Source organism: Alosa pseudoharengus, unplaced genomic scaffold (assembly GCF_046254945.1).
Source record: "Alosa pseudoharengus isolate Yale_2024_CS ecotype anadromous, Long Island Sound unplaced genomic scaffold, YU_APseudo_1.1 YU_APseudo_1.1_scf_9, whole genome shotgun sequence".
Classification (NCBI taxonomy): Eukaryota; Metazoa; Chordata; class Actinopteri; order Clupeiformes; family Clupeidae; genus Alosa; species Alosa pseudoharengus.
In genome coordinates this window covers 18,102,485-18,113,736 of record NW_027468881.1, presented here as the reverse complement: position 1 = coordinate 18,113,736, position 11,252 = coordinate 18,102,485, and the positions used below count along the sequence as shown (strand labels likewise).

The following is an 11,252-nucleotide window of genomic DNA, read 5'->3' as shown; positions in this document are numbered from 1 at the left end:
CCATGAAAGACTGACAGAGTACACCTCCCACGAATAGCTGCACGATTAGATATTAGATGCAGGAAATTCATTTTCAAGTCTGTTAGATCTTTTACCATTTGTATTTATTTGTAACATTCTCTTCTTGTTTTATTGCCTTTTGCTGTCCATTTACATATTTTAGTCATTTTATTTATTTATGTTTTACTTTACTTTTATTCATATTTTAGTCTTATTCTATTCTGAGATGTATGTATTGATTGTTGTTTTAATTCTCCTCCTCACATTTTTATATGCTACCATTTTGTTATGCACAGAAGCTATATGGACATTTCTAAGTGACCCCTAGACATTTCCATTCCACTCCATTATAGGCAGTTTTTTAGATTATATTATGTGCTTACATAATTGCAAAAGGGTTCTCCAATGTTTTCTCAGTTAGCATTTTAAAATGATATCAGATTAGTAAACAGAATGTGCCTTTGGAACATTGGATAAATGGTTGCTGATAATAATGTAGATATTGCATTAAAGATCAACTATTTCTTTCTACAACAGTCGAGAACCCTTTTGCAATTATGTAAGCACATAATGTAATCTGAAAACTGCTGCCCTGATAAAAAAAAAAAAACAATGCAACTGATCTCAGATGGTATTCTGTCTATAATGGAGTGGAATGGAAATTTCTAACTGACCCTGATTTTCTAACTTTTTACCGGTAGTGTACATATATATACACAGTTAGGAACCAAATTATTCATACCCCTGGCAAATATTGATTTAATGTTGACCAGTATGTTTGTTCTCACTGAAAATGACACTGCCACATGGCTAAATGTTGTAAGACAATGTGGTAGAAACATGGAATCAAAAAAAGAAACAACATTTTAGAGTGGCCCAGCCAGAGTCCAGACCTCAATCCATCAAAAAAGTGAGCACAAGGCCAGAGTGATGGCAAATAATCGTTCCTGCCTCAAAACCCGGATAGATGTTAAAAAGGTGCGGTCTACAATCATTGTGGAGACACGGAAAGGCACGGTATGTATTATAAGAACCACTTTGAGAGCTGTGAATGCAAATAAATATTTTTCTATTGATTATTTAAAAAGGATATGAATAATTTTGGACAAGCTTTTTCATAAAAAGTTACAAAAGATGAAAACGTTTCTTTTTTGATTCCATGTCTCTCCCACATTGTCTTACAACCTTTTGGCATGTGGCAGTGTCACTTTCAGTCAGAACAAACATATTGGTCAAGAGAAAAACTAAATTTAATCAATATTTCTCAGGGGTGTAAATAATTTTGTTCCTAACTGTATATCGGTATATAGATACAGATAGATTCTATTTGATTTGATGAATGGTCACTATTTCATTTTCTACTGTCCAATTATTAAAATAATCCTGACTGATAAGAATTGTTTGCCATATAAATTTGTCTATTCCAACTCTAGATTGTCTAAGCCTTTCACACAATCGAACCGTCATCATGCCTAGAGTACCTTTTAACCAATCAAATGTCATTGATGCCTTCCCTTACAGAAATTTCAGGTTTCTTGCGGCAAGGTCATATTTTCACATGCAAATTAGGTTTCTGGCAAACAGTTGCGGTTAACTTTTGGTAATGTTGCAGCAAATTTGCAGCAATATCATTATGCAAATAAGGTTTGTCACCAGAAGTTCACTGGAAGTTTGCCATTATTAGCTAAGTGTGATGGCAAATCACTGGCGAACACATTTGCCACTAGTGGCAAACTTCTCATTGTTACCAGAACTTTGCTGGAAGTTTGCCTCTAGCGGCCAACACTGGCAAACTTCTGGCGATATTTTCTAGTGAACTCATTTGTTTCCCACAAATCACCCACAAGTTTGCTGCAAATCTGCCGCAAACATTTAATTTTTGTAAGGGTTATAATGTTGAATTCACAAAGACGATTTCAAATGCAAAAGACCTTTCACATTACAGACATGACACTTCCTTGTCATACAGAATTTTAAAAGTTAGGTTTATTCTTTGACTAAAAAACATCCATCCAACAAACAATAAAAAACAATAAATATGACTGCACTAACATCTGATCCACAAGAGTATCACCAACTCGTCAGTAAGGGTATATGCACAACACAAACACATAACTGTGCTTGGCTCATTCTCATCAGGTTATCATACCCTGGCCCCTCCCACAAGTGTGGGCAGCAGAGTAGTGTTCGGATGGTAGGGGTAAGGCAGGGAGACCGCGGGGTGCAGGGAGGGCGGGGGGGAGGGGATGATGTGAGACGAGTGGTTGTAGGATAGGAAAGGGGCAGGGCCCAGTGAGTAGGAGTCCGTGTGCTGCTCGGAGACCGGGCCCCTGGATAGGTGGGCGTAGAAGTCCGTCTCGGACAGGCAGCCTCGCTTGCCCTTCCTGCTCTTGCTGGACACTTTGCGGTTGCGCGTCTGGATTCCGTCCTTCTTCATGGTCAGAGGTCTGTTCACCTAGAAACCACACACGTTTGAAAAACAGTTAGGTTTGTATTTCTCATTTCTTTTCCTCTTTTACATCACATGCAGGTGGGGATCATGGCAAACCTTCATGATGATACATTCAATTTATATTTAATAATGGAAGAAGATATCAATCAATAATATTGTACTTTCTTGGGGCAAGTTTAATGGACCAAGTAGAGAAAAGTCCTTGTTTCTATTCTGCAGTCTTCTAACTCAAATTTTCTGAATTCTACATTTGGAAGACAGTTAGGATGCTCACATTGTGGAGTTTGAAGTAGAGGCCACAGGCGTTGCATACCGGCTCACCACTGCCATTGCGTCTCCACAGGGTTGTGGTGCTGGTGTGGCAGTTGGCACACTGAGTGCCCACCCTCTTGCTCACAACCTAGAGTGATGAGGGAGATGTAATGAGTTACAGTGCACTAACACAAGACTATTTACTTTTACATTACTACACAGAGGATACATACTACACACTTAGGGACTTTTTGTGAAATGTGAAACTTTCAGGATGGTTTTCTTGGAGCACAGTGAAACATCGTCAAAAGTAGTCTTTTTCCCTGACACTTGACAGTGAATAATAATGAATATGAACAAAAGAGATGCAGACCTTCCAACCAACATGTGAAAATCCTATTAATCATAATCATTAAGAACTTTACCAGTCTTTTTTTGGGTCGAATGAGAGGTCGGTTCTGTCCATTCATTTTGTGGTACAGTCCGCAGGCATTGCAGAGGTAGTGGCCTGTACCATCTCGCCTCCAGAGTGGAGTGGCAGTGGCCCCGCAATTCACACACTCCCTTGCCTCTGTCACAGGGAAGAAAACACACAGAATTCAAAATTCACAGATAGTACACAATGTAATAAACGGCTGATACAATTACATTATTTTTTATTGAGATTGTGTGTATTGTTATATCTATATCTGTATTGAAACCCTTTGTTTTGCACCAGAGAGACCATTAGGCTTACCTGGAGGATAGAAGGCCATCTTGTTGCGCATTTTGGGGGAGAAGGAGGAAGGCAGGTACATGGCAGCACTGCTGTGGTCTTGTGGAGAAGTCATGTATGCGGTGTAGTGCGTGGGAGCGTACAGGTAAGACTGTGGCGAGTGGCCATAGCCCCCGGCTGTTGCCGGGCCGACCAGGTGGGGATCGTGGAGACGGGCAGCCTCCTCAGCCCCTTCCTGGGGAGTCAGCCTCTCCCCTTTCACACACTCCTGGAGCCGGAGGTTCTCCTTGAAGTCCTGGCCGGGGCCGGGGGGTTCCATCCTCAGAGACTTGAGGGAGGAGAGAGAGGCAGTTGTGGGGAGGAGTGATGGGGAGAGGTGCTGGCTCGGGTGGAAAGAGGCTTTGGAGAAAGGGTTGCTGTGCCAGGAGGAAGAGGAGGAGGACGGTGGGGGATAGGAGGTAGTCGGAGTTTGCCCTGCTGAGCCATCTAACCAGGAGATGTTGTTCAGGAAGGGAGGGGAGGTGTACACCTGCCGAACTGTTAGGGAAGGTGAAAATGCAGAGGCACAACTTGTTTAGAACCAGTGCATCGTTTATTTGAATCAATATTTAGGGCAATGATCCAGAGGTCATTTAGCAAGAATCTTCACTAAATCTTTTTCAGTAACTTCAGCTAAACTGTATTATACTAAATAGCATATTTTACTGTACTCTCACTCACTTTGTTTACTTCATCAATGTCAAGGTAGAGTAAAGGTCAATAAGTAAAATTTTGTATCTGTGCATATTTGTACATATTAGATAGAGTGAGTGTACTTTTCAGCCATATTGTGTCGTGTCAGTGTTTGGGACTGACGTTGCCTGACCTGGACTGTGTCTGTATGATGGCGTGTGTCGACTGTGGGCTGAGCTGGTGAATAGGGACGGCAGCACACTGAGGTCAGATTCCACGGCAGAGAACGACGGCTCCTCTTCAGGTGGAGGCAGAAACGCTGACTCCGAGGAGAAGGCTGCCAAGGCCTCGGGGGGCAGGAACGCCGGGGACAACCAGCGCGACTGCGGCTCCATTGAGGTGTCCATCATTGCTGCTGCACAGCCAAACATGAACACCAGTGATGCAGTGAAAATGACGGTTCAAATGGTCAAATATTATGCAGTCACAGAGCCATATGACTAGGGCAGAGCATTACATTTGTTTTTCCACATAGTGTGGGGATGAAATATGGAACTGTAGATGGGGCTTTTTATTCTTCCCACATAAAAAAATAACAATCAACCTAGATTCTCTATTTTGGAATTTCATAAGGAAATACATTTTGATATAAATATCGGTCATTGCTCCGTCATTTGCATATCTGTGCCAAGGTTAGAGCTAACAGTCTGATACGGAGGACAAGGATATGTTTGTGAAGAAGGGCATATAAGCTGATCACAGGTGCCTGCTACTGCAGAGAACCATTCAACTCTTGAGTGGAGTTAAATCACTCCAACTTCCACTACAAAGACAGGTATGATGTACTGAAGATGTGACTGTAGCTACAGGTCTCTGAATGAAACAAATGCACTTTCTCCTTTTGTCATTTCATTAGTTCAGTACTTAATTAGTGTAATGACATTTTTGAAGATGGCACTCTGTACTGTATTAAACTGAACTTGCATATCTAAAATTTGGATAAAAAAATGGATTTCCTCAACTAAGTGCCATTAAGTATACTACATACACTACAATAAATAAACAATGATGACATACAATTATTGTTGCCTTACTAAGGACCTTCTTTTAGCATTTGTTTACTTTTACGTATGTATCAAATGTACTTTGAGGTTTGAAAATGTGCACCCAGCTATCCAACACTTAATTTGTAGTAGATTGTGGCATATGCAGCAATCATATGCAGCACTTACCTGTATATGGAGTCTTGTATCTCTCTGAAGCAGATGTAGATTAGTAGAGGAAGGGGAGAGATACCATGTGGCACAGCGGGTGAAGGATAACTGACAGTGAGTTGCACTTGCTAAGGTTAGAAACAGGGCACAAAGGGAGGGCTCAACTTTAGAGGGTCAACTTTAGAAAACACACTTTGAAAGACACACCTCCTACACCAGTTATTCTGAGTGTCAGGAAGTGCATGTCAGAGGCATCTCACAGAGAAAGAATTACTTCTAGTCTTCCACAAGTTCCATCATTCCTGTTTCTGCTTTTAACACTGTAGAGAGTAGTAGAAGTCTTGGTGGTCAACATCGATTTTAGCACTTTAGCACAGCTTTGTGATATCAGTTTGATTCCAACTGTCTGGTTAATTCTTGCACTATTTAACCAGTTAGACACAAACAAAGACATGCTCAACATTTCTTGAATTTCCTAACAATCAAGTTTTGATTTACAAATAGGATCACATCAGTAAATACACATTCAACTCAGGACCTTAAAAAAGATAAGTTGGAGTAAGGTTAGCTACAGAGCTACACAATTCTAGCAATTCAAGGACTTCAGTTCAGATTTTAGTGCAGTATCATTATAATAACATAAAGTCATAAACCTATTAGACATATTGATATTTCATGTCAGTCACTTCACACGAATGAAAGAAACATTTATGTTTGTGTCAATTAAAACAAACAATTCAGGAATGGCAGTTTGTGTAGCCTGAATTGGTTCTGACCCACTGACTCTGGTCTTTCTATGTTAGTGAAACTGTTTGTCAGACAAAGGCAAGCAACAGTAAAAGAATGCAAAGGAGATCTGTTGATATCACCGCTACTGAACTGAGTGAGTTGAGTGGAGAGCTCGAATGCAAATACAACAAACGCGGCAATCATGCTGGGAGATATGGCCTAATAGCGCCCAAGGGGACCAGACAGTAGAAGGACTGTGGAAGTAATTTGTTAGGCAAAGCGGACTGTTCTTTTCCCTTTGTCTATTCATTTCTCAGGGAAATTCTGGAGAGGTCTGTGTGGGTGTCGAGGGGGAAGAGGAACGGTGGCTGACATGGTAGTGTATGACCAATGCTCTGTGACTGAACACAAACGTGAAACCAGTTTTGTACAGTATTTGTACTTATAATACCCACTCAAGCTGTTTACATTAGGCTTTGGAGTGCATGCTATATCCTGGTGACAAGAAAGTCCTGTAATATCAAAATGACAAAAATATGTTAATAATATTTCAAATGACACACAACTAAATTTAATGTTTGAGAATATTCATTTCAATTCTCATTCTTGTGTTACTTGACTCTGAAGTGAAATAAGCATTGTAGACAGAATCCTCTTGGCCCTTAAGCACATTGGTATCTAGGCTGCACTTTCATCATAGCGTCTGTGTTGCTTCGCACTCAATGCACTCAATGGTGATTCACCATGATAAATGATAAGGTATATTAAGCTATTAATAGCATCTAGCGTTTGCATGCATGAAGATAACAGTTGAGTGTTTCCTTTATAGCTTTTCAACAACGCAACCTTAGTTGGGTAATAGACAGCCAAAAATGGAGGAAGTGAAATTCAGAATAGGTATAAGCCTGCAGCAACCTCAGATCATCGAGAAGAGGCGAAAAGATCAGACAGGAAGTGAGGTGAACCTGGACAATACTATAACAAAGGGCAGGCTAATAATGGAGTTGATGCACATTTTAGCTATCTAAAAGAGGTAGACAATAAATCAGACTTTGCCAATTTCAAACGGGAAACATATTCAAAGGCAAAGAGAATGTGATTGGTTACACCAATATGTGAGCGTAATGTTACGATGTCAGTTTGTTTATACCATTGGTCACTCCAGGGACTTCACATAATGAGATTTTAATATGCTTGGCTGAGGAGATAAAGGCAGCTTGTATAAGCACAATTAGCCATGCAACATATTGGTTACAAAACTACAAAACCAAATTTGGGTTTAATGTTTAAGGCAAAGTTTTTTTACAAGTACATTTACTTTTTTTTACATATATTTACAATGTTATAATTTTCAACCAAATTTACAAATCACACATTCACAAAATACTTCATTTAAAAAGTAAAAATGTTTAGCTTGAGTTTCTTAGGCAACAGGGTGGCTGTTAACCTGAGGGAAACTTCCATGAAAGAGCCTTATCTCCACTGTACACCACCCGATTCATCCTCTCCCATCCAAAACCACCTCCTCTTATCTCAAATTCAAACACATTGCACAAGTGAGAGGGATGCTCTACTGGTGTGATACTTTCCAGTCACACCACCCCTGTTGGATATTTATCCTGAAATGTGTTTGTCAATTACCAAAAAGAGTTTGTTCACGGAGTATGGAGCAAATATGAAAAGTAACCAAGGGACTGAACTATTCTGTACACTCAGAGACATTATTACATGAATGATAGTAAATACATCCAAATGACCTATATAAGGAATGAATAAATAGTATTCACATTGTGATCATCATAATAATTACTGTGCATATCCCTGAACGAGGGCGGGATCTACCAAGCTTTCATGGAGGGGTCGATCTACAGAGAACTCGTGCGAGGGCTGGAGACGCTGGCGGGAGTGCTTCCCCCCACGCTGGGGAATGGGTAGCTCTGAATGATGGGCGGTCAGGGGGCCTGTGAAGAAGTAGGGATGCAGCAACGCCTGCAGACAAAACAAAGAGGAGATACAGCAGTTATAAACAGCAGTTAATGGCAATCCTCTTTAGGTGAAAACCCCCTACAATATGCATTTGTGAAGGATGTGAAACAGCATGCTAGCTATCTTCACAGACCTGCTTTTGTGAAGATAGCTGAATATAGTTATATGAAATGAAGGTTTCATATCTTAACTCAGGTGGAACTAGGTAAACCTCTAGGAGAAAAGAGGCAGACCTAGGGCTATTTAAGGCTATCTATTAAAAAAGATGTAATGATTTCAACATCAGTGTGAGTACAGTCCCTGCATTATAATGAAGCAAATAATATTTTTGAATCACACAGAGAGCACTGCACTAAGCATTTCTTGCTGACTTACTAAACACTGAGCCATTAATAGATTTGCATCTTCAGCTAATATTCTGTTTTATTTCAGCTAATATTCTAAAGCCACAGAGAGTCCCACAGATATTTAGAAGTCAGATCACAAATAGTCACAAAGTTACCTTAGTAACCTTACAATTGCGCAGATTACAATAAAACTGGCAACAACACATTTGCATGGCAGTGCCTGGTCACCTGTCTTGCGCTGATTCTCTGCTTTGATGGATAGACCAGGAACTTCTTGAGCAGGTCCACGGCCTGAGGGGAGGTGTCTGGTACAATCTCCTCCAGAGGGATGGGAGGGTTCTCCTTGAAGGTGATCTTGCTGTAGTCTGGTAACTCATTGATCTCCTGTATAGCCAGAAAATCATTTAAATATGAATCATGTAAGCATGGAATGATGGCAGATCACAAATTCTGTATTTTGACGTTTTAGAGATGGCTACTATCAGCTGAGTCACAGAATGAGTGTCCGTGTTTTGTTCTATCAGCGCAATTTCTGTTTTCTGAGCATAATCCTCTCACCGGCCACACACGCTGATTTGGGGTTCCAAGCACCCGCAGAACACAGCAAAGCTGCTCAATATCATTTTCTCCAGGAAACAAAGGGGAGTTGTTCAGAAGTTCCCCAAAAATGCAGCCGACTGCCCTATAAACAGACAGAACTTTCTGTGTGATTAAAGGCAATGTGTGCTCTACTGCCATCTGCTGCCTGTTTAGGTGGATATCAACCTACACGCAGGATTATAGGACATAATCTGCTTGATTGACTGAAAATACAGAGCCTATAAGCAAAACTGGAATACTTGAGTATCTCACCATAGGTCCACACCTTCGTCATATTTTCTGGCACCATAAAGAAGTTCGGGTGCACGGTACCACCTACAGAGAAAACATCAGGAGTCATGAGCACACACTAACCAAATAGTATGGTAGCTGTGGATCATTAAAGGAATGAGTGTGCCACTCAGAGATCAAATACGACAAGACATTAAACATTAGTGGGCCTATATCATGTACATACATTGCATACCAACAGAGTGACCTACATCTTCAAGGAGGTTAACTAAAATTCACTTTATCTCCCTGTTATGGCTGTTACAGTTTCTGACATATGCTACCTGGTGGCCACTTGATGACTGTAAAGCCTTTCTCCCTCATTGGAGAAAAGTCGGGCCAGACCAAAATCAGCTATCTTGAGATGGCCAGTGGAGCTTATCAATAGGTTAGCTGGTTTTAGATCCTGTAGAGGCAAAAGAAACAGTAAAAATTCAATGGCAGCTCCCCTATACAGATTAAGAACAAAGGTGTTAACTGAGCAATAAATATCTTTAAGGTTTAATAATCATTTACATCAATGTAAACCCCCCCCCCCCCCCCAGAGGCCCCTCCCACCAGTGCATGAGATTTGTGCTGGCCCCTTGTATATATTTACTGGCCCAGTCAGAAAAGTCACTTTTACACATAACTGTTAATTTATGTTGTTGTAATGAGCGCCCTCTTTATTTCAGTAGCCTCACATGCTTAGTTTCAATCAGTTAGCATCACAGGTGAGCTGTACTAACTCCTCATGGTGACTGGCCATCTAACTTGCCCAACATGCTCTTTTATTTGCCCGGGCCAGAAGGGCCATTTTCTTATGTTGGACCCTGATTTACATGACATAAAAATAATGCATTCAAAGTCTAAACCCAAGTAAACCTTACACGGTGCATGATGGAGTTTTCATGACAGAAGGCCACCCCTTTCAGTAACATCATCATGTAACCTTTAACCTGCGATTCAGTCAAAGGCCTCTGTGAGTTTCGGATGACTTCTGACAGGTCTGACAGCATGTACTCAAACACAAGAACGAAGCCTGTGCCATGAGGGAAGACATCCTTCAGCTTCACAACCTGAAAAAAGAACTTCAAGGATGTAGCTAGGTAGGCTATATCATAGGCTAAGTGTTGCAATATAGTTGGTTGATCAGGCCACTTACATATTGATTGTCCTCTATTTCTTGAAGTGCTTTGATTTCTCTAAGTGCTTGGTTAGGAATCCCATCCTCAAGCTTCCTTAAAGCAACCTTTTTCAATGCCACCGTTTCCCCAGTCTAAAAAATGCGAGTTACAACATTTCTTTGAGAGTTAAAAACGTAAGGGGAAAAAATGAGTGTCAATGGGCTCGTCTATGGTCCCTGGTCAGTGTCAGTTTACGTTAGCATAGCAACATAGATTACGTTAGCAGTGCTACTTGGATAGCACACAGGTTAACGTTAGCAAGTAACATAGCCTATCAAATCAAACGCTATGAGCCCAAAATGTTCAATCATACATTTGCTCCAAGACTGATAATTCAAGTTACATGTAATAGCTAGCAAACAAATAAGGTTAAAGAAAGTCAAAAGTAGTGTTGCATCTTTGCTACCATAGGATAACAACAATTTGAATGACCTCGATATGTTTCGCTTTGAAAACGATACCATGGGCTCCTTCGCCAATTCTACCTAATATACTGTATTGATCCATTGGTCAGATGTACTTTAAGGTATTCAGTTGGACGCTAGATAGTTATTGAGATTCATACAAACGCCCTGTCCTAAGCATCAAACATTATGCCTGCCTTTTTCTATGGATACTCCGCATTACTCATAGGTTAACGTTACAACCACAAGCTGTTGACCATGGGCGGGCCTCAAAACGTTGATCGCTCTGATTGGTCCAAATTACCTTCAATACATTTCATTGCCTTTCTCGTCTCTTTAATAATAACCATGCTTTATTAACATGTACTTTTGTGTATTAAATATAATGTATTAACTTTGTGTATTAAATTTAATATATCAGCTAGAGTTTGAAATAGAAGTATGA

General features: G+C 40.5%; 2 protein-coding genes across 4 annotated transcripts; both read right to left on the bottom strand.

Annotated features, from left to right (window-relative positions):
* Positions 1-1,968: 1,968 nt before the first annotated feature.
* On the bottom strand, positions 1,969-5,483 carry gata1b (GATA binding protein 1b). Its single transcript, XM_076275816.1, has 6 exons — positions 5,324-5,483; positions 4,285-4,506; positions 3,441-3,956; positions 3,130-3,275; positions 2,727-2,852; positions 1,969-2,455 (listed from the first exon to the last, which is right to left on the bottom strand). Exons 2-6 carry the CDS (start codon positions 4,499-4,501, stop codon positions 2,144-2,146), a joined length of 1,317 nt encoding a protein of 438 aa, XP_076131931.1. The 5' UTR covers positions 4,502-4,506; positions 5,324-5,483; the 3' UTR covers positions 1,969-2,143.
* A 1,807-nt stretch (positions 5,484-7,290) lies between these two features.
* cdk20 (cyclin dependent kinase 20) lies at positions 7,291-11,018 on the bottom strand. 3 transcript variants are annotated; one of them, XM_076275701.1, is made up of 8 exons: positions 10,836-11,018; positions 10,382-10,495; positions 10,107-10,295; positions 9,522-9,643; positions 9,220-9,282; positions 8,926-9,049; positions 8,596-8,751; positions 7,292-8,023 (listed from the first exon to the last, which is right to left on the bottom strand). In XM_076275701.1, the coding sequence occupies exons 1-8, from the start codon at positions 10,908-10,910 to the stop codon at positions 7,841-7,843; spliced, it is 1,026 nt and encodes a 341-aa protein (XP_076131816.1). In that variant the 5' UTR covers positions 10,911-11,018; the 3' UTR covers positions 7,292-7,840. The 3 variants fall into 3 exon arrangements, with proteins under 3 accessions (XP_076131817.1, XP_076131816.1, XP_076131818.1); XM_076275702.1 differs by lacking the exon at positions 10,107-10,295 and having other exon boundaries at positions 7,291-8,023; XM_076275703.1 differs by lacking the exon at positions 10,836-11,018 and having other exon boundaries at positions 10,107-10,258; positions 10,382-10,801.
* Between the last annotated feature and the right edge of the window lie 234 nt (positions 11,019-11,252).